Here is a 23,642-nt window from a genome sequence, read left to right on the forward strand (position 1 = left end):
TCCCCATTTCCATTGAGCCCCATGGGGGCAAAAATGGGAATGGGGAAGGGCCAATGGTGAATGGGGAATTACCGGCCCGCCAACCTTGGAATGGGGCGGTAATTCCGTCATTCACCATGGCGGAATCGGTAAGGTACCGGCGTCAACCATGGCGCTAGTAGCGCCATAGTTAACGCCTGGGTCGTAATGAGGCCCAATGTGTAATACACAAAACCAACCAGAAGATGGCGGGCAATGCCTATCATGGGAATTCTAAACAGAGTTATATGCTGCAAAATTTGGAGCTAGAACACATCCTGTGCCAGCGGCACTCATGATGCAGTGTTCGAGCAGGTTATGTTTTTTTTGAGGCTACTAGCAGTTTAAAGATTTCCAGATCCAATCTGCACCTGGATCAATTTCAGAGATGAGGAATCTCTAGAAGGAAGCAATCTGTTTGAAACACAGAAATATAAACAAAATCGAAAAATTATAAGACCAATAGGGCATTCATATCCACTCCATTCATGTACTTCTGGAGTACAGCAATACCTCTCAGTCGTTACACAGAAAGCCCATTTTAAGAATAATACCAAAATGCAAAGTTGAAAATCATGCTTAGTTTATTGCTTGTGTGGTAAGTGGTCTGATGACCAATACAAAAATGTGTAATACTGTCAAGTAATCAGAAGAGCCTTCACTGTAAACAACGATTAATTAAAAAATGAAAAACTATACTCTAGTCACTTGGTTAACATTTCAGTAGAGGTACTTGTTGTACAAATGTATTGCAGTTAAAATGTACTTGCAAAACATGCGGCTAAAATATTGATCCTGAGTTGGGAAGCAAATTATTAAAACAGAGGACTCTTGTCCTCTGAAGGTACTTCATTAAAAAGGTGCCTCAAAAAGTAGACACATGTCCCTGAGGTTTAGTGTTCTGTCACTGGGCAGGAGTGAGCGAGGACGCCAGGGTGCTCAAAGGCTTTGCTGAAGTCCTGGGCCTCAGTGTGCTGTCCCTTTGTCAGAAGGAGGTTTCTCATACATCCGCGGAATGGAGTCCGGCTTGTCAAGCAATTTTGCTTTACTGTGGCTGTGAAGAAAAAAACAAAATAAAGACTTAGGAAGATTTGCTTCTCTGCCTTTGGCACATGTTTTAACAAAGCAATTTGATGGCAATTCATGCATGAATGGAGGCTATTACTGTCGTTTCCTTCTCCATCACATTCAGAATTCTACAACTTCTGGCCTCAACCAGACCTCACATTCAAAATGATTCTTTGTACACCATCTCACGTTCAACTTCCTCCTGCAACAGGAAATGGTGACTGCCACGCTCCCTGCTTTTATTTGGGACTCCACCCTCTATCAAGTCAATTACATTCTTCAACAATCTACATTGTTTTAACACCACCGCCCAGTGCAGGTATCTACCAACTTTGGATCTCCAGATGTTTTAGAATTCAACTCCCATTAACTCTAGCGAGCACAGTGAATTGTGTGGGATCATGGAAGTTGTAGTCCAAAAAATCTGGAGAGCCACAGGTTGCATACCCCTGGCAGTCAATCGTTTTGAAAAATTGTACCTTTGACGAAATTCCTACAGCTGTGCAAGTGTACATGGATGAGCAGTGGATATAACTTTCATTCAGCCCCAAGGTACTAGTAAACCAACACTGAGCCTAATCTTTAAGGTGAAACAGGCACAGTCTGACGGGTATACCCACTTCGTCTATACTCTTCAGAGGGCATGCAAGTCTATAAAGAAGCATGCAGACAGCAATAGCACCGGGGGCAAAAATAAAGTAATATCCAATCAAGATTCTATATAAAATAGGGATCTTCAATAAACTAAAAATATACACAACTAATACAAATATTAATAAACCATCCCTATAAGAGAAGAAAGAGAATATGCAGACTTTTTAATGAAAGGGGGCACTCTTGGTCTGAAGAAAGGGGTACACAGGCAATATTTTCAGCCAAAAAGCCAAGTTCCAAGAAAAATTAAGTGTTACTCACCGCAGTGACTAATGTATTCCTAGTCCATAGTCCTCTTTCCTCCATCCTGTATAGGCATCCCTCACTAGGGACGGGAACAGAACCTTTTACACCAGAAAAATAACACTTTCCCTTTAAATGTATAAGTGCACCGGGGCACAGCCTCGGGTGCATGCGCTCCCGTAACCGCACCCACCAGAGCCATACCTCAGTCCCCTTTGACTGGTCGGCTGTATTAAACTGCTCAACCTCTCTGCCCTTTACTAGGGGAAAGGATGTTGGGACGTATGGAGGAAGTCTGGTGTGTAACAGTTTATTACTCCTACGTCCCGCCCCCTTACCTCCATCCTGTATGGAGGACTACCAATGATACAACGCCCTGGGCAGAAGAGCTTGACACTCTAGGCAAACAGATTACGAAGGACAGCCTGGCCAAATGCTGATTCAGCCCTGGCACTGGTATCCAGACAGTAATGCTTGCAGACGGCTGATGGGATGGCCCATGCAGCCGCCCTGCTATTCACCTGCCATGGTACGGTGCCCTGCAAGGCAATGGTTGCTGCCTTGGCCCTGATGGCGGGAGCGTGCATGCCCCATGGTGATTCATTGTGCTTAGCCTTGCATGCCTCCTTGATGGCTGCAACCATCCATCTAGCTATTGAATCTTTGGACGCTTGCTGTCCAGGCCTTGACCCGCAAAATGTGATGAATAAGGCATCTGTCTTGCGAAAGGCCTTGGTTCTGTCAAGATAGAATTTGAGTGTTCTTCTGATGTCCAAACAGTGAAGAGCCTTCTCTGTGTTTTCCTTGGGGTTTGGAAAGAAAGTGGAGAGCACAATTTCTTAGTTAATGTGGAAGGAGGAGACCACCTTTGGAAGGAACCTGGGTGAGTGCGGAGCACAACCTTGTCCCGATGAAACAGTGTAGGGCTCGGAAGCCACAAGGGCCTAAATCTTGCTAACTCTGTGAGCTGAAGTAAGCCCCACTAGTAGTGCCGTCTTGAGCATGACCAATGTGATGTCCACTGTGGCCATGGGCTCAAATGGTTTGTGCGCATTAAGATCCCAGACTGGGTGTGGGCGTCTGACATGCGGGTACAGCCTGGTTAACCCCAACAGATGTCTTTTCACTACTTGGTTGGCAGAAGAGAAAGTAAATCTATCCGAGTTGCTTTATGCGCCAACCGCCGCTAGGTATGCCTGGCAGGTGTCAACCTGACCCCTGATCTGGCTACGTATGCCGAGAAAGACAACACTTGGTCCAGCGTTCAAGATAGTGGGTTCACTCCTTTTTCCTTGGACCAAAAGCAGAACCTGGTCCATTTGCTTTTGTGCTGTTTTTGAGTTGCCTGACTCCCAGGTTGTCTCGAGACAGCCGGAGCTGTTGAAGAGGTACCTGCACAGGTACCAGGCTGCTCATGCTAGCCTCTCCAAGCAGGGGTGAAGGACTACCTCTCCTCTGATGTGAGAGAAGCGGGCCCTTCCCAAGCGGGAGAGGCACTTCTGGCTGGACTGACAGCTGTCGAAGGTCTGAGAACCAGGGCCTGGCTGGCCATTGAGGCGCTATGAGAATGAGATGCAGCCACTGGGTCTGCCTGATCTTGCAAACAACCTTGGGAATGAGAGGGGTAGGACGAAATGCATATGCCCACATCCAATCCCATGGGATCTGAAAAGTGTTCCCCAGGACACGAACTGCTGACAAGTCCGGTTGTTCTCCATCGTAAACAGGTCTGTTACCGGGTGACCCCACTTGCTGAAAATCTCTTGAAGGACACTCTCCTTCAGTTGCCACTCGTAGTTCTATGAGCCCATCCGACTCAGTCTGTCCCCCTCCAGGTTCGATTCTCCCAGCAGATGCACTGCTGAGATCCAGATGTACTGTGCAATCGCCAACTCCCAAATACTGAGGGCCATCTGCATGGGAGCAGGGATCTGGTGCCCCCCTGCTCATTGAGGTAATACATGCAAGTAGAATTGTCCATCCAAATACAAACTGCACTGCTCCTGATTAGTGGGAGGAATGCCTTGAGTGCGAGCCAAATGGCCATCATTGCCAGCCAGTTGATGTGATTTTGTTGGTTGGCTTGGACCACAGACTGTGTACTGAATGTGTCCCCAGGGTAGCGCCCCACTCTTGTAGTGAGGAATCCATAGTCATAGTATGATCTGCTGGAGGCAGTCTGAATGGTCTGCCCACCATGAGGTTCGCATCCTGCTCCCACCATGTGAGGTCCTGCTGTATGTGAGCGGGTATAGTGACCGGGGCTCCCTGATGACCAGACTCCTCCTGGTCCCAGGATGCCAGAAAATGCAGCTACAGCCTCCTCATTCTCAGTCTGGTGTAAGGGATAGCCAGAAGGCATGCCCCCAGTACTCCCAGCAGGTGCTTGTACCACAAAGCCATAGTTACTGTTCTGCTGAGGAAGTGAGCAATGGAAGATTTGATTGTCGCCATTTTCTTCCCCGTGGGGAACACATTTCTGCTTCTGAGTATCCCACAGCATCCCCAAAAACACCAGTGTTTTTGTAGGACAGAGGTGAGACTTCTGGAAGTTGATTGAGAACCCAAGTTCATAGAGTGTAGTCATGAATCTGGGCGCTGAGTACCTGATCTGCTCCGGTGACCACCCTTGGACTAACCAGTTGTGGAGGTAAGGATATACATGGAGGCCCTTCGACCTGAGTAGGGCTGCCGCCATGTTCATAAGCCTTGTGAATACCCTTGCTGCTGATTTTAGGCCGAACGGCAGCACCTTGTATTGAAAGTGCAACCCCATGACGCAGAACCTGAGGAAGGCCCAATGAGATTGCACTCTAGGGACATGTAAATATGCACCCTTCAGATCCAGGGTGCATGTCCAGCCCCTCCACCCCCCACACACACAGCGTATTTGCTATAAGCGCTGGCATCACCATTTTGAACTTCTACAGAGGTAGGTACAAATTCAGGAAGGAAAGATCTAGGACCACTCGCAGGCCCGCCTGGTTCTTCTTTTGAATAGCAAGGATGCAGGAGTAAAAGCACTGCCCCTGCTGAGGGAGAGGAAACTCCTCCACCGCCTTGCTCTTCACAAGGGAACGTATCTCTGCTAAGAGTGAAGGAGTCACGATCTGTGGGAGGAGAGGAAATAGGGGGGGGTTGTTGGGGACTACCGAATCACCCATGAATCCGGAAAGCATAGGCACCAAGTCTGACTATGCAGGGCCAACCTGCCCCTGACTGGGTTGCTGTGGATCTGAAACAAGCAGTCATTGCGTCATTGCTTCTTTGGGTCAGAGGCACATGACAGGGACTGAAAGATGCCCTTGTGCAAATATTTCTGGTGTTTTCACCTATGTTGGCTGGGCGACCTGTGTGGTTGCCTGGCCAGGTGGTCCTGGAAATCCCGGAAACCGAAGGCCCACCCTCTGTCTGAATAAGTGTGGCCCTATGCTGGTTTAGAAAGAAAGGCCAGGGATTTTGCCCTCTGTTAACTGCTCTTCTAATTATCTGGTTCCTCTGTGGTTGAATGGAACAAGTCGCTGCCCTTGAAAGGCAGGTCTAGGATTCTGTCCTGAACGTCAGGGTTGAACCTGGTCGTCTTAAGCCAGGCCTTCCTTCGCATGTCCATCGCCATGCAGATTGCCCTGCTAGCCGTATCTATATGCGCGACCATGGTTTGCATGATGTTCTGTGCCACTTGTTTTGCTTCGGGGAGTCCTGCCTTGAAGGAGGCTTGTTTGTCTGCTGGAATGTCCGGGAGGAAGTCAGCAATTTCCCTCCACATCAGTTGATTAGCAGCCGCTAGAATGGCATTGGCGTTGGCCTCTCTGAGGTGGAGCCCTGCATTTGAGTACACCTTCTTCCCATAGGCTTCTTCCATTTTTTCTTCCTTGCCCAGTAGTGCTGAAGTTGAGGTGCTCGTCAAAGAGGTCTGAAAATTTGGAGTTCATAGACGCCGCCGCAAGGACCGACGACAGTGGCTGGGGTTGAACTGACAAGAGCAGTATGTCACCCTCTATTTGCCTGAATTTTTCATCTAGCCTTTTATTTACCGGCTGAGTGCAGTGGGGCTTGAGACAACCCTTCTTCGCCAGAGCCTCCACATCCTTCTGCAACGGGTTGTCAGATCTTGATTCCGCATTGATGGCGAGTACTTCCGCCAGTACCCCCGACTCTGGCAGCTCCTTCTGGGGCTGAGGGATGCCCAGGTTTTCACCTAGGCCAGTGATTCTATCATGAAATGCCCTTGCCAAAGAGGGCATGTCCTGCCCCTCCTCATCAGTGTCTTGCTGGTCACCTGAGTTAGAAGGGGCCCGTAGGCGTCAGGTGTGTCGCTGGAGCTGGCCCATGCGCTGGAACTGGAGGTGTAGACACTGCAACCAGAGCTACAAGAGGCATGGGCAGCAGTGATGGTGGCGGTGCAGGATGTGCAGGTACCGGCTCAGTAGGCGGTGTGGGCGGCAGCATTTCCTGAATTATGACTTTAAGAAGGTTCCCCAATTGTGGAGACCACATAAGGGTCAAAAATATGTTGAAGAAGCGATCCTCGCAGGCGGACTGGGAGAAGTCCTGCACCAGTGCCAGCTGTGGCAGCATAAAGGCCTGTTGCTTGCCTCCACATTGTGAGTACATGCCCTCACTGTACCGTGTTTGTCCCATGAAGGTCGGGTATGAAGTGGTCCAAGTGACCAGAGTCATAGGAACCCAATCCATCCTGACAGTAGGTTTGTGCCTTCGTGGTTCTCCCTCTTGGCAGACGCCAGAGTGGGCGAGGTGCACCGAGAAGGAGAGCACGTCGTCCAAAGTGCACACCAGGGGATCGATTTCTTTGGAGTCTGCCCAGTGGCAGAATCTGGTCCATTTGCTTTTGTACTGGGCCCTGGTAGCCTTGCTCCTAGCGCCCTTTATGATCTCCAGATTAGCCTGTGAGAGGCTGAGGTGCCGCAGTGTTGCCTGCTCAGATACCACGCTGTGAGGGCTAGTTTCTGTGGTGCGTGGTGGATGGCTCTGCCCCCCTGCTGTGCCAGAAGATGTGCTGGGCCTGTCGGGAGGTGAATCGGGGCATCTCAGAGGCTGAGCAGCTCCGAAAACCCTGGCCTGGCCGGCCACCATGGAGCTATTAAAATGATGTGGAGTTGGCGAGACTCCTTGATCTTGCAAATTACTCTGTGAATCAGCCACATGGGTGGAAAGGCATAGGCCTTCATGCCGTTCCACTGGAGGCGAAATGCATCACCCAGGGAGCCGGGTCCCTGTCGCTGCCAGGAGGTGAACTGAGGGCACTTCTTGTTGTGCCAGGTGGCAAAGAGATCCACCTGGGGATGACACCACCTGCTGAAGATCTCCTGAATAATGAGGTCACTTAGCTGCCACTCGTAATTGTCCGCTCCCAGCCTGCTGAGCCTGTCCGCTTCCAGGTTGTATTCCCCTGGGAGGTGGACTGCCGTGAGGTAGATGTCATTTTCCAGGGCCCACTCCCACATGTTGATTGCCATTCTGCACAGAGGAGGGGATCTGGTGCCTCCCTGCTTGCTGACATAGTACATGCTGGTCGAGTTGTGGATGAGGACAGGAAGTGGTAGGAATGCCCTGAGCGCTAGCCAGATGGTGTTCAGCTCTAGCCAATTGATGTAGAATACCTGCTCCTGTCGCGTCCAGGTGCTGTGGAGTGAGAGATCGTCCAGGGTGGCTCCCCAGCCGTCGAGCGAGGAATCCGTGGTGACGGTGGCCTGCGGAGTGGGCAGCCGGAAGGGCTTGCCCGTCCGTAGGTTACAGTCTCTCGACCACCATGTTAGGTCCGGGTGGCGAGATGGAGGAACGTTGATCATCTTGGATTGAGAGCCCCGCAACTGGTTGCATGATGCCGCGAAGTGCAGCTGAATCCTCCTCATCCTTAGTCTTGTGTGTGGGACGGCTAATAGGACTGCTGCCAATAGACCCAGGGGATGTTGGTACCACCATGCCGAGGTCACTTCTCTGCTGAGGAAGTGGGTGGTGGCCCTTTTGATGGCCGAGATCTTGTCCTCCGACGGAAAAAGCTTCTCGGAGCGCGTATCCCAGATGAGGCCCAAGAATGTCAGAGTCTGCATAGGCAGCAGCTGCAACTTCTTGAGATTGAGCGAGATGCCCAGATCGCGCAGTGTGTTCATAAGGGCATGGGAAGTGTGGAGAACCGCTTCCGGTGATGTAGCCTTGACGAGCCAGTTGTAGAGGTATGGGTAAATGTGGAGGCCCTGCGCTCTGAGGAGGGCCGTCACCGCATTCATGAGCCTGGTAAAGTCCCTGGTGGCCGAGTTGAAGCCAAAAGTATGGACCTTGTATTGAAAATGGTAGCCCATGATCTTGAACCATAGTAAAGAACGATGGGGCTGCCAAATCGGGACGCATAGGTAGGCGTCCTTCAGATCCAGGGAGCACATCCAGTCTCCCTTGTCCAATGTCTACGCTATAAAAGCTGGCGTAACCATCTTGAATTTTTGCAGGGGTAAGGAGAGGTTGAGGGTGGAAAGGTCCAGCACAACTCTCAGGCCCGCCTGGTTCTTCTTCTGAAAGGCGGAAATCCTGGAGTAAAAGCCAAAGTCTCGCTGGGAGGCTGGGACTTCCTCCACTGCCTGGCTCTCTACGAGCGACCGGATCTCTGCTAAAAGAGTTGCTGTCCCAACTTGTGGGAGTGGAGGGGAGGAGGGAGGAGAGGCTGAGATAGGGAGGCGGTACCCCGAGAATACTACAGAGAGGATCCAGGGGTCCACGAAATTCTGGTAGCAGAAATGTGCATGGAGAGCAAGCCTGCCCCTCACCGGAGACAATTGGACCCAAAGGGGCGTGTCATGCCTTCTTTTCCTCAGAGGCTGTCAAGGAGGAGGGGGACTGGAAAAAGCCCTTACTCCCCCCCCTTTTTGTTGTTTGCGCTGGTTCTGAGACGACGAGTGGTCCGGCTGCCTGGATCTCCGTTCCTGGAAGCTGCGTAACCCTCGGTACGTACAACCCCCGTTGGAGCGCTGCTGAGATTGGGTGCACAATTTGGGCGTGGTCCTTGTCAGAATAGATAAAGACTCGACCGTTGAGAATGGCATATCCGGATCTTCCTCCTCATCCGTATCCTGTGGATCGTGGGGATCCTGTGGAGTAAGAGGAGTAGTTGGCGCCAAAGGCTGTGGTACAGAGACCGCGGCCAGAGGCTGAGGAGGCAGCGGCGGCTGGTACGGAACTGCCTGAGGAGTCGGCTGAGGAGCCGGAGGAGGCAGCTGCGCCAGGGCCTGGAGCACCGGCGGAGGCATCTGTGGTGCTGCTAGCATTGTGGGGAGGACTTCCCTGATGCTGTCTTTGAGGATAACCCCCATCCGAGGTGACTTCATGAGGCCAAGGAACCTCTCGAAGAAAACCTCTTCACTGGCCGAGGAGGTGGCAGGGGGTGCTGACGGGGTAGCGGGGAGCTGCTGGAGCCGCTGCGTACCCTGCCCATATGGACGCAAAGGAAAGCTGCCCTGCGCAAAAGAGGGGTAGGCTGTAGGCCACGTACCTGGTTGAGGTCAGTCCAACCTTGACACTCGTTCTTCGCCGAATTCCTGGAATGGCATCGGACGGTGCCTCTGTCTGGCGCATGGCCATTTTGTCGAGCTACCTGCCACATGCCTGCAACGTGTTGCTCGGCCCGCTCGGCCCAGCCTCCTCCAAGACTCTTGCATGTGGATCATGAGGCCTACCCTTCTCCTTGGGCTGAGGCCCGGTAGGTGTGACACCCTCGACCTGGGGGTCAGTAGAGCTGCATTTAGGCACCCCCTAGGACGTATTGACGGTATTAGGGCGTAGCCCCTCAGCCATGATGACGGTATAAAGGCGGAGCCCCTCGGGTGAACACCCGGTAAAAGAACTTTCCAGTCCCTCAACACTGTTACTGGGAGGATCCAAAGATCCCTCGGCCCGGAGGCCGGTAGCTGTAGCAGCCTCAGTGTACATGCTGGTAGAAGGAACTGACTGGTCCCTCCTGTGCGGGAGAGTCCCTGGGAAGGAGTCTCCCTTGCGGGGTGCGATGGAGAATGTCAGCCCTACCTTGGGCTTGGTTCCATGTTTACGAAGTTGTTGAGGTCCTCTGGAGGCGACTTCTGGAAGAGCTCCCTTTACCTGGCTAGTCTGTTCTTCAGCGCTTTCGAGAACACCAAGCCACACGGTGAACAAGCTTGCCAACCGTGGTCTGGGCCAAGGCAATGCAGGCAGAGGGTGTGTGGGTCTGAAGTTGGGAAAAGCCAGTTGCAGGATGGACACCTGCTGTACCCTGTGGAAGTCGACATGCCCCAAGGAGGAGCGCGACGCCTGGGGACCGATTGCCTGAATAATAAAAAGACAAAAAGATAACAAAGCGAAGAAGTATCCGAACGTGGAACTACATGGCCAAAGCCAAACCCAGGAGAGCTGGTGAATTCGGCCGGTTCCCGTCGATGCGGAAAAGGGGACTGAGGTGTGGCGCCAGAGGGTGGAGTAAGGGCAGCCCATGCTTCCTGGGCCACACCCCAGCGCGCCTCTAAATTTAAAGGGGAAGAAGGTTTTTTTCTGGAGAAAAAGGTTCTGACTCCCATCCCTTGGAAGGGATGCCCATGCAGTATGGAGGAAAGGGGACGGGACGTACGAGTACGGTGCATATGAGTGCACCCAAAATGGTAAAAATAAAGGTGCCACTGCAAACAGCCTGGCTGGGCATCACTTACTATGTCAAAAGTACCTGTTATCCAAAAACAAATTGGAAAACAAGGTTTCCTGCAATGCTCTCCTTAAGGGAGTTAGTTGAGATAGAAAAGACTTAAGTGGGAGACACAGTCCCCTTCCAGTGGTAGTCTTAAGGACTGACCAGTGCCCCAAAACAAAATGTCTTAAGCAAGGGAGTGAGGTTTAAAAGGCTTAAAAAGACTGCACTTTCAATAATCAGGTCAGGGCAATAAAATAGTTCACATCCTGTGTGCCCCAATGAAGTAGATGGGGAAAAGAAACATTGCCCCTAAACCTACCCAAACTAACTACACAAACTGACATGGATTACCTATATGTAAAATGATACTAACATTCAATTTTATTTTGAAGGCCTTTTTTGCTTTAATAATAATAATAATAATAATAATAATGTAATAATAATAATAATAATAACAATAAGCATTAGAACACATTTCAATTCATCTAAAGTAGCTTAAACATTTATCAACCTGCAAATTGTGTTCTGCTGTTTCGAAGAGTGTTATGTTTCTTGTCTCTACTTGGTTATAAGACTTGCCTGTGAGTATTTTGTATGAACTTCCATGAATTGCAGGTATTTCTTAATGCTTGACTTCAGAACAAAAAAAGATTATATTCCCTGTGCCCTTCTAAGAGGGGAGCCAGACTGCTTTAGAACAACCAACTGTTAGTGTATGTGCAGGGTCCACTCAGTTTTCCCGACTCTCACAAAGGAAAGGTGGAAGTCGGGAACAACTCATTGCAAACCCTGCATATACACTAACACCTGGTCTTCCTAAGCCCTCAGCAGGGGACTATCAAAACATGCTGGCAATAGCTATTCTAAAGAATTGGTAATACTTAAGGAGAGTGCTTGTATGACAAACAGGCAATTCAAAAGGTTTTTCTACCTAAACTAATATTTGGATTGTAATGTGAGCTCCTGATGTGCAGTTGTTGTATTCACATTTTAAAGAGGGAAGAAAGTTCAGTACGTACCAGGGTATCCTCCAACATAAATCGGATTGTTAGTATCTGCTGAGGTAGACTGAGCATGGGGATTCTGGGCCCTCACCAAGTGGCCGTCAACAATTAGAATATTGTGGTGTTTACTCTTGTTTGCTTGAAGTTTGTGCCATTTTCCATCGCACAGGGCCTTGGCTTCCTTTGGTTCGTAGATGGTTGTTATTCTGCCAGCACCATTGTTTACGTGGAACAAAACCTGGACGTACATTAGAAAACATGTTGATCAAAGAAGAAATTACAGCAAGGAGGCATTATAACATAAAAAAGTAAACAAGTTTATGTGAACGTCTGAGAACAAAATACTGTCAGTTTTAGTTACCCTCTGTATTTCTGCATGGGACAATATGCTTGAAAGAACAATGATTTTATCATAGACATCAAATATGTGGTTTTCCAAAGGGAATATTTTCAAACACTATCGTCTGTGATTATGAGGGAAATCTCCTTAATAAAGGGTAAGGGGAGGGGTAAAGTAGTCGGGGTGTAAAGGCTATGTGCCGTAGCAGTGATTACGGGCAATGGCTCATGTCTATAGCATGTTGCTTGCAGGAGCTTTTTAAAACATTTGAAAAAATTAGCTCTGATACGAGAGTAGGAGTATGTGTTAAAGTTACTCACTCTAGTGACTAGAGTATTTATAGTCATTTGTCCTCTTTCCTCCATCCTTGTGGGTGTACCCCAACAAGGATACGGTACCGGAACCTTTGCCAGTGAAAAATTGAGCTTCCCATTAAATTTAGTACAGCGTGTGGGGGCGTGGCCTGGGTGTGGGAACGCCCCCTGAAGCCTCACTCTTCGCCGCCTCATCTCAGTCCCCTTTTTAACACAACACTTTAATACCTGCCTATGCTGAATACGTTAGTCCCTGGCATACAAGCGGTGGAAGGTGGGTGGGACGAATGGAGGAAAGGGGACTAAGGACTATTTGGCAGTAACTCTGTTATCGACAACTTTACCACTACGCCAAATTACGAGTTTGGGCCTGGAGTGGGGGATTTGCCTCCAGGAATATCCTGGGGGTAAATCCTCCAACTCACTGCCAAAAAATCAACAGAATCGGCAGAATTACCACAGCAGATATTCTGCCACAGTAATTCTGTCAAAAAAACCCCATTGAGTTCAATGGACTCAAATTAAATGGGGAATTACAAAGCCATCTCTACTTGTAATCCGGCGGACCAAGTGGCGGTAACAGAAATTTGGGCGGTATATAATGAGACCCTATGAGTACTCTAGTCACTACAGTGAGTAACTTTAATTGCTCATACGATACGTCCCATCCCCTTTCCTCCATCCTTGTGGGTGATTCCACCGAACAAGAACATAGGGTGGAGCTGTGATAAGCAGGATGAAGCAAAAAGGTTCTGAACCACCTGACTGAACTCTGCATCTCGCCTGGAGCTGGTTTCCAGGGAATAATATCCTGAAGGCGCCAGAAGTACTGTTTGCGAGTAAGATGTGAGGCGTATGCTGTATTGGATCTAAAGAGATTTACTGACTTGGAAGGTACTTTTGGATAATAAGCTCTGAAAGTTGGAATTTGCAATTGGGAATAACATAGGCAGATGAAGTGATCTGAACAACCCGATGATCAACCCTCACAATGTATATTCTGGAGACTGAAGAACCTCCCTTGAAGAAGAAAGGATAAGCTTTGAGTGTTTTCATTAAAAAACACTTTGATGTGATGATTTTGAGTGGTGTAACTCACCCTAGTCGTTGGTAATGGGGATGGGGAAACTCCCCATATTGGTCCTGACGAAGGTTGCGTTAATAAGTGGGCGAAAGTTTTTGATGTCCTAACAGACAACCGAAACACGCGTAGACAGATAAATCGGTGTGACTAGCAGCACACGGATAGAACCATCAGACCATTTGGTGGAGGACTTTTCACAGTACAAGAAGAATTTCATTGCTGATTATTATATCAGAAAAGTATATGTTATTTGTTTGTTTTAGAAATTAATAGTGAATGATTGGTAGGAGTGAATCAGTATGAGTTGAAGATAAAAATCATTATTTTTTGTTTAAATATTTTAAGAAAAAGATATTTTATATTTGCTATGAAAATAAAAGATTTTGAATTTAATATTTGGCACTTATTGGTATATGTAAAAAGATAAATGTGTTAAGTTGGCTATTTCCTATCGCAGTGGTCCATTTTTTGCTTATTGTTAATATATTGAGCCTGGAGGACCAGGGATTAAGACCAGGCACCCCTTTTCTTTTGAAGCAGGAAATAAAGCTTACAGAACACTGACGGAGTGGCCCAAGTAGCCGCTCTGCTGATGACATCCCAAGAAGCATGTCTCTGAAACGCGACAGCCGCAGCCTTAGCTCTGACCGTATGGGCATGAATTCCCCCCCGGAACTGGTTTGGCCATGGCTGCATACGCCTCAGAAAATGGAGTTTTCCTAAAGTCACACTTGGATGTAAGACTTTAGTACGTTATCCCAGTGGTTTATAGATACCCAACTCTTTGTAACAGTCCGTACTACCCAGAGACCTTGGTAGAGTGGCAGAGCAGTCAGGCTTATGTTAAGAGGAAGATGTAAGCTGTAGGTAAGCACACTGAATCTAGCTAGTAATGCACATCAACGAAACACATATACATACATTTATATTAAAATATAGATTTATTATATGTACACAAGTCACTGTTAAATACTTAGCACAATAAACCAACACACAAAGGTATACTTTTCAATACTGTCAAAAGGTCACTTCTTGCATAATTGTTACAGGATTTTGACAGATTTACTGTATTATCGGTAATAATGAGCACCCACAAAGTAATACAGTAATTGCATGTAGTCTGCATACACATATATGATAGGGATTTTTGAGAAGGAAAACAGTTGGCTAGTGTTATCCTAGCAGAGCATTAGGTTCTAGAGGTGGTTTCCCTGCACAGCAAGTCTTTTAAAGTCCAAAACGTAACAGTAGCTAAAAGGCAGTTCGGAGAGGCTTAAAGTCTTGAAAAGCAGCAGAAGTCAAAAGTGCCTTTGAATACTTTCTATTCTCTAGGAAAGAAGATACAAGAAGGCTTAACCAATGTTGGAGACCCTGTTAAAGGACTCGCTGTTAGGCAAAGTTTGTATGCAGTAGCCTCTGGGAACACTCCAAACAACTATGACTACAGGTACAGGCAACCCAACCTTTGGTATAAGCTTGTACTACACAGTTTTGGTAGCGTGTCGAGCAGCCAGGCTTATCTCAAGAGGGGAACTGTGAGTTGTAGTGAAGTTACACAAAGATTCACAGTTACAGGTATTCAAATAAACTCTTACATTCAAAGTTTCTTGCATAAACAATTAATAATTTATCAGTCAGTTATAAAGCCTTCTTCTGAAGGGAGCAATAAAATAGTAACACACAAATATACTTCAATACTGTACACTCTGAGTTTCTGGGTTAGACAAGGCCCTTTTGGGATGGCCCACAGACACAACATACACCCACAAGTGACTTCAGTAACAAGGGTGCTGGGGACATTAATACCTTACTGTTGGCATACAGAATACTCTTAATAGATTGTAAAAGGCAAAAGTTATTAGAACACAAGAAATACACATGTTCTTAAGCAGGGCAAATACTTTCACATAGCAAGACTAGAGTCATTCAATTCAACAGGCTAAGCCAAAGTCAATTGGCAAAAGTCTTTGTATAGTATGCAGCACTTCAGGTAAGTAAATGGAAAAGACTTTGCACACGTACTTAGGAGTCTTTGATAAAAAAAACAAGAACCAAATGTAGGGCCACAAGTTGATTAGATTTGTGAATTGCAGAAGTTTCAAGCACTTCCACAGTAAGAAGTAAGTTCTCTTAGGCTAGTTTTACAGTACCTTAGTAAAGAAGAAAAGGATGCAGCTGACGACTTCGGTTCCTGTACAGCTCTGCAGATCTCACTGTTCCTGAACCTCAGTTGTGGGGGCAAGAGGGAGGACGTCGGGGGACTCCTGCACTGTATTGGTACCGTCAAAGCTGGCAACCGGAAAACTTTACTTTCAGTGGCTGTTTCGCATTTCAGCTCCTTGCCGTACAGCAAATAGCAATAAGCGCGGTTCATGGCTGTCAAGGTGGACTTTCCTCACATCTGAGGTCCTGCACTCAACTGAGGCGGGACAGGCTTGGTCAGTCCTGTTTCGTGGGAGTCCGGAGTATCTTCCAAAAGCTTTCGGCCAGCTTACAAGCAACACACACAATCTGGTGTCCCTCTCCCTGGCTCTACGGTTTCCTGCAGCACTCTGAGAAAATGCAACTAGCTCCGAGATGGGTGTCCAGGTGGTTTACTTTGAAGTTGATTGGTCCCACCAACTCAAAGGGAGAAGTCGTCCTTGCAGGGCTTCTCTGTTGATGCGAACATGGAGATTCAGACCTGCAGCAGGGCTTTGTGGTCGACTCTGCCCTCCAAGCCAAGAGATCTGCCCTTTATTCAGTTCTCTCCCAATCATCCCAGCCTAGATGCCACTCACCCAGCAGGGTGGCTGTCCTTGCCAGACAGTCAGCCAGCCAATCGTCACAGAGTGCATTTGGGTCTCCTAGGAGACTAAGCACAGGATATTCGGGCACCTCCGTCACTTCCTGCCTACCCCAGACACTCTCGAGCCAGAGGCGGGTTTCACTCCTGAAGTCCGCCAAAGGCACAGAGAAAATCTCGAGAAGGACCTTTCCACAAGGAAATGGCGAAAAAAGAAGACCGGAGACCATTTTAACAAAGGAGGCTCAGCGCCATTTTGAAAAACATGGCTCCCGTGATTTAACATTACCGGAGCTGCGAACAGTTTGCGGTCGGGGTAAATTATGGTAGTTCATTGTAAAACCATTGCCATCAGCCATTCTGAGAGGAATGGCTAACATATGAATGCTACATGAGTAACTAGACATAGAAGATTCTAAGTAACCCCTCCAGCACTCTATTGTAAGATAGGGTTTGCTGGGTCTAGAATTTTACAGGACTAAGTGAAGTCAATTTCACTCCACTGTTCTGGGAAAAAGTAGTTGATCCCAGAGAAGGTATTTAAACCTTGGGAACTCTGAAAGACTTCACTGTGTCACTGCACTGAAGGTGCTTTGTGACACAATTGTAAAAGATGATGCCTATGGAGTTGGTTAGACTCCATAACCAAAAAGAAACAGTGTAGAAAATCACAATAAAATACACAAGAGAGTGAGAAAAAGGGTTGCACTTTAAAAAAATCAAGTCCTCAAAATCCAGCAAAGTTGCTGCGGGTCTCTAAGGTGGAGGGAATTAGCACATTTTTGAGAATTCTCCCTAACACTCACTAAAGGGATGCAAGCAACAGCTTGAGTCGGAGGTGAGAGGGAGTTTCCCTGGACACCTGTACGTGCACTCCAACGTCATCTTCATCTTCGGTTTCTTCTGCTTCCAGTGGTTGACTTGCTTTTCACTCCAGGAGCCACACCTTTTATCCAGTTGTATCCAGGTCCAGCTCTCACTCCTCTGCAATCCTCCTCAGCAGTTTACAGAAAAGGGCGTCTAGCTGTCTAATCAGGACAGCTAGACCCCAGTGGTAGCTGGTCCCATTCAGACACTCTGGCAGACAAAGGACAGGGGGGGTGCAAAACTCCTCTCCCACTTCCTGCCTGCCCAGACACTCTGGAGCCTAGGTGGGGACAGCCAAGGGTTCCCGCCAAAGGTGAAACACACACACAGGCCTCCCCCTCTCAGAATGGTGGAAGGGCTGACAAAGAACACTCATCCCCCTCCATCCCCCCCTGACTAGGGACAGGAGGGTCTTATCCACTTCTGGATGAATCCCTTGATCTAGTCGCTCATACTTTCTGGAGAGACCATCAGCATTCTTATGTTGGGTACCTGACCTGTGTTCAAGAGTGAAGACAAAGCTTATTAGGCTTATGGATCACCGAAGCAATTGTGGATTTTCTCCTTTCATCTGCATCCGCCACCTTAAGGGTTGGTGGTCAGTTTTAATCCTGAAAGTAGTTCCAAAGAGGTATGGTTTGAACTTGTTCAATTGTTGCCCACCTGGTTTCCCTATCTTTTAGTTTTCTACTAATAATGCAGATGGGGCGCTCCCTGCCTTTGCTATAAAATTGACTCAAGACTGCTCCTATCCGTGTGTTGGAACCATCAGTTTGGACTAAGAAAACCTCAGTACAGGCTGGAGCTCTCAGCACTAGAGCTTTACAGAGGGCACCCTTCAGCCCTTGGAAAGCTTTTTCACAGTCCTCATTCCACTTGACCTTTTTAGGGTACTTGGGAGAGGATACAGTATTCATAGGAGAAGCTATGTTCCTATAGTTCTCAATGATATTCCTGTCGTAACCAGTAAGTCCTATGAAGGCTCTTTAGTTTGAATAGTTGGAGTTGCCCAGTCTTACACAGCCTGTACTTTGCTGGGTATGGGCTTAATCTGCCCTCCTCCTACCTCATGACCAAGGTAGACAACTTTACTCTGACCAACTTGGCATTTACTTGCTTTGATGGTCAGATTGGCCTGTTGAAGTGCCTGCAACACATGTCCCAGGTGGTCAAGATGTTCTTCTCAGGTAGGGCTGAACACTGCAGTGTCATCCGAGTATGCCATGCAGAAGTTCTCCTCTAACCCATTCAAAACATAGTTAACCATTGTGGCAGGTGCATTCTATAAGCCAAAGGGCATGACCTTAAACTGGTAAAAGCCTTCTAGAGTGGAGAATGCTGTATTTTCCTTGGCATGGTCAGTCATGGCAATTTGCCAATAACCACTTGTCAGGTCAAAAGTACTGAGGAATGTGGCTGAGCCCAGTTTATCCACCAGTCCATCTGTCCTTGGCAAGTGATGTGCATCAGCCTTGGTAACTGCATGTAATGCCCTACAGTCCACACATAATCCAAGTTCCTTAGTTCCTGCCTTTGGCACAAACACAACTGGGCAGCCCATGGACTTGTAGAATGTTCAATCACTGCAAGCTCAAGAATCTTGTTGATCTCCTCCTTTATGTGATTCCTCACATTATCTGACATCCGGTAGCCCCTGCTTTTAACAGGTACACTATGACAAGTGTTAATGTCATGTTGGCCCCAAGGGGTCAAGCCTGGTGTAAGTGAGAACAGAGGGGCAAAGTGAGTTAACAAATCTTTGTACTCCGGCTGTTGCTGCATTGTCAGATTAGTCGAGAGTTTTACCCCTTATATTGACCCATCAGAAGAATGTTCCCTTAGAAGATCTGGAAGAGGCTCACTCTCCTCTTCTTCCTGATCATAGGTGACTAGCATAACACCTATCGCTGGTTGGAGACATAAGCCTTCAGAAGGTTGGTATGAAAGACCCTAGGGGTCTCCTTGGGGTTCCGGATTCCTTGGTCTGCTGACGAAAGGCAGGACAATGGACGGGATCTCTCAGCAGCAGTGTCGAGGAAGGACCTCTGGCATGGCTTTCATCAACATTTCTTTTGTCACTCTGCGGGTTTGGCACCGTTTCTGCAGCACCAACAAATGACACGATTTGCCCGGTCAATCTTCTTCGGTTCCTGCACTCCCACACTCTGATGAGGGGGTCTGGACAGGTTGGATTGTGTCTCTGAAGTGTCCTTGAGGGCTCAGCAAAGACTTGGACAGTTTCGTCCTTTCCATGACGATGCACTCAAAATGGGCTACAGGTCTCCTGGTATTGGGGTTCTGCAGCTCTGGAAACTCACAGGACCTCGGGAGATGGCTCAAAACAAAGTTTGTCTGCCATCAGCCATAGCTAGGAGTTTGTCTATGTTCCTAAAAAGTCACAGGAGCAGAGAGAAGGGGGATACTAGGTATCCCTTTGGTACTCCACATAAGGTGGTGTGTGCCAATGTCTCAGACTATACAGTTTTACGAGAGATACTAAGAACTGCAGTTACTCTAGGATAAAGAAAATAATCTCAAAGGAGGACCCTAAGGGTCCCCGGCAACACTGCCCATAAGTGTGCTGCAATAGTAAATTACAGATGCCTTTAAGAGTTTTGGAGGAAAATAGACTCCATAGGGCAGGTAGAATACAAATTATAGAGTTCCAAAAGATAGAACCTATAAGAATAAATTAGTGGAAAAAGGCTCCACTCATTCAGGATTTCAGAAAGAGGTCCAGAGGTCCAGCAAAAAGTGCTGGGGGGTTTCACTAGGAGAGGGGATGAAGCATACAAATTATAAATCTTCCTAACAACCATCCAATGGGCGATAGAAGCTTTTAAAGCCTGGGACTGTCGCTGGGGACATGCGCCCAAACGTGACAAATGCCTCAGACTTCCTGAAGGATTTTATCCAAGAGAGGTAGAACTTGAGGACTCTCTTGAGGTCCAAGGAATGCAAAGCCTTACGGCACCCGACTGCGAGTTCGTAAAGAACACTGGCAGGCAGATCTCCTGATTCAAATGGAATGGAGTGAAGACTTTGGGCAGAAAGGTAGGATGAGTGCGCAAAATGACCTTGTCATTATGAAATGTGGTGAAGGGCTTGCATGATGACAAAGCCTGCAGCTCACTGACCCTGTGCGCCGAAGTAAGCGCCACCAACAATACCGTATTCAGTGTCACCAGCCTGATGTTCACCAAGGCCATCGTCTCAAAGGGCTTGTGCTGTTAGGCCGCCAGAACCACATTAAGGTCCCAGACCGGATGAGGCCTGTGTACCAGAGGAAGGAGCCTAGACAAGTAATTGAGGTGGGCCTTAAACACTGGCTTGGCTGCTGAAAACACGTGTTCTGTGGAATTTTTGTAGGCCCCAATGGCCGCCCGATAAGTGCAGCAGGTATCGACCTGAATGCCGAATTTAAAACCAGATGTGTGGAAAAAGCCAGCATGTTGCCCAAGGAGCAGGTAAGGAGGTCTAGCCCCTTGTCAGGACCCCAGTGGCAAAATCATGTCCACTTACTCTTGTTCTGAGCCCGTGCAGACGGCCTCCTGGCTTCCTGAATGATATCCCATTTGTCCTCAGAGAACTGTGCATGGTGAAGTGTCATCTGTTCAGGAACCGGGCCACTAGGTCCAGCCTGGCTAGGTCCGGGTTCCCCACTGCCCCGCCCTACTGCGTCAGGAAGCCCCTGCTGGGGATTGGTAGATCGACCGGTCCCTGGAAGCAAAACTGCAGTAGATCCGGAGAACCACACCCTCACTGCAGGGTGATCGGGATGAGGCTGCAGCCCACTGAACGACGGAACTTGGAGAGGGTCAGCTGGAGCAACGGTGGGGGAGGAAACACAGTGCTAGCAGACCTGGAACGTGGCACCCAGAGTCCACTGACTCTGGCCTGTCCAAGGTGCAAACTGGGGCCACTTGGAATTCAGAGGAGATGCAAATAAGTCAAGATCCAGAAACACCCATCTCTGGAACAGGGGCAACAAGGAGTTTATGTGTAACTCCCACTTGTAGCTGTTGAACCCCAAGCGGCTGAGCTGGTCCGCATCTGCATTGCTGTCCCCCGGGAGATGGCCTGAGGAAATCGAAATCCCTTCCATGAAGGCCCATTCCCCGACCGCCACCACCTCCCTGCACAGGAGGTGGGAACGGGTGCCAAGTGAGCGGAATAGTCCAGGGTCTTAAACTGGCCTAGACCAGTTAGGAGCAATATAGAGGCTGCCATTGTAGGCTCACAAAGTGTCCATGTGATCATAAAAGGCATTTTAAGGTCTATGTCATGATTAAGGCTTCCGGTTTTATGAAAAATAAATTCTGCCATTTTTGTCTGTATTTGTGCATATTTATTTTTTGCCCTTTGTTCACCATTTATCCACATTTATTTTTTGTCACATAAAAAGATAATTCACAACCATTATTTTTCTGCATTTATTCTAATTAAAAATGTATTTATTAAATTACACATGTAGCCATAATGGAAATAATTACTAGCTCCATTTTTTCCATAACAGTCACAGGAGCAAACAGTTGCTCCTGTGACTGCTGCTGTCTTAAGATATATGCTGTCAGCAATTTAGAGAACTTTAATACTATTTTGTACATGCCTCTTACTCTCTCCATGCTGCCACGCTGCAATGCGATTGGCCTGCGATGTATGAGAGACATCATAGAGAACCAGACATAGATCTGTTTTTCTGTTTTTTTCCATTTTCATAAATTAATACAGACAGAAAGCAGATTGATTTCCGTCTGTATTTATGTATAAAAATCAGGAAAAAATTGAAAACGGGGACCCTTACTAAGGATCCCCTAAACAAAGGGAAGCCCTAGAACACAAAATGGCTGAGAGCTTGATTTAAAACAAAAACCAAAAAACATTGGTACCCCCAATGGTTACCAAAAACATACTCTGGGATAGCAATGCGTTAAAAGGCTTGCATCCTTGGTGAAGGATCCAAAAAAGACAGGGGAAAAAGCCGAGTGTTGCGGGGACTTGAAAAGTGGTCAAAGAACCCCCAAAATAGGATTCCTGGCTTAACATTGTTCATGCTGGTTTATCATGTGCTTTGTGTACTTTCAAAATCAGATCACAAAGCATCATATAAACTGAGATCTTGAAAGGTAAACCTACAAAAAAGTGCACCTTGCTTTCTGAAAAGAGATGTGAAATAATGTGTCACACACCAGGCATTGCAGACAGAGCAAAAATCCCAGGATTACAATTTAACCCTAGTCTGTGCTCTTGGGCAACTCAGTTAATCTCACCCAAAATGACAACATTGCCAATCCCAACATTGTCAACCCCTTACTATGATTTTGTTTTCTGTGTGTGCTCTTCAAAAAGCCTAATTCATGATTAATGTAGTTTTAGTCTCGCTTCATAACATTGACAATCCATATATTGCACATCACAAAGAACTACGAACTAGAAATCAGACCGATATGCCTTCTGGACAAAGAACTCAAACCGAAATCCAAATTTACATCACAATTTTCCAATGAAAATATGATTGAGGTATTTTATAAAGCAACCACCAGGGACATATACAATATGTATGATGACACAAAAACAAGACTCAACAAACAAAACTTAACCAAGTATGAAAGATTAGCATTGAAAAACTTGGAGAAGGACAGGACCATCGTAATAAAGGAGGCATATAAAGGTGGGAATATTGTTGTGATGGACAGACAAGACTATGGGCCTCATTACGACCTAGGCGGTAAGTTACCGCCTGGGTCGTAGCTTTACCGCCATGGCGTAAACTGTGTTTACGCCATGGTGGTTGGCGGATTTACCGCCCCATTCCAAGGTGAGTGGGGCGGTAAATCCCCATTTCCCATTTTACCCTTCCCCATTCCCATTTTTGCCCCATAGGGCATAATGGGAGTGGGGAAGGCGCTAATTACGCCACCATAAATCACGGTGGCGTAATTAGCACCATGGTCCCTTAGCGCCATGGATTTTAACGCCTGCAAAAAGCAGGCGTTAAACTCACCATGGCGCTAAGGGACCTCGGAATCAGGCGTTAAGGTCCGGCGCCGTTTACGGCGCCGTTAACCCCTTAACGCCTGACTCGTAATGAAGCCCTATATAACAATGGCATATAACCACCTAACAACACCATTATGCTATTTGGAACTTTCTAGTAACCCCAAGAACAAAATTATACTCCGAGTGGAACAACAAATCATTGGATGGCATAGAAAAGGTCTGTTAAATGAGGAAGAGAAATCTGCATTACTCAATAAATATCCCATAATTCCAACCATGTACTTCCTGCCAGAGATACACAAACAGTTTGTTAAAATTCCAGAAAGCCGCCCAATACTGAGCGGCATTGGCTAGCTGACTGAGAGAATTTCTGAGTACATTGACAATATATTGAGACCACGAGTACCGAAATTGAAAGCCTTCATCAAAGACACCACAGATGCAATTAAGGCAGTTGATCAAATAGTCTGGAAACCATCATATCTACTGGCAACTTGGGATGTCCGCATGCTATATACCATTATTGAACATCAAGCGGCTATTCAAACTATTGACTTTGAATTTAAAGGAGATTCTGCATCCCACTAACATTATATACAAATG

The 23,642-nt window shown here is 47.4% G+C and overlaps 1 protein-coding gene across 2 annotated transcripts in view; it reads right to left on the reverse strand.

Moving 5' to 3' along the window:
- Positions 1 to 584: 584 nt before the first annotated feature.
- Positions 585 to 23,642, reverse strand: part of LAMA1 (laminin subunit alpha 1) — a 679,286-nt gene continuing 656,228 nt past the window's right edge. For both annotated transcript variants that reach the window (XM_069620697.1, XM_069620696.1), the window contains exons 62-63: positions 11,665 to 11,887; positions 585 to 1,072 (exon numbers count right to left, since the gene is read on the reverse strand). In XM_069620697.1, coding sequence (XP_069476798.1) covers positions 912 to 1,072; positions 11,665 to 11,887 — 384 coding nt within the window. In that variant the 3' untranslated portion in view covers positions 585 to 911. The remainder of the gene's footprint in view (positions 1,073 to 11,664; positions 11,888 to 23,642) is intronic.

Source organism: Ambystoma mexicanum, chromosome 5q, assembly GCF_040938575.1.
Source record: "Ambystoma mexicanum isolate Mex_15411 chromosome 5q, UKY_AmexF1_1, whole genome shotgun sequence".
Lineage (NCBI taxonomy): Eukaryota > Metazoa > Chordata > Amphibia > Caudata > Ambystomatidae > Ambystoma > Ambystoma mexicanum.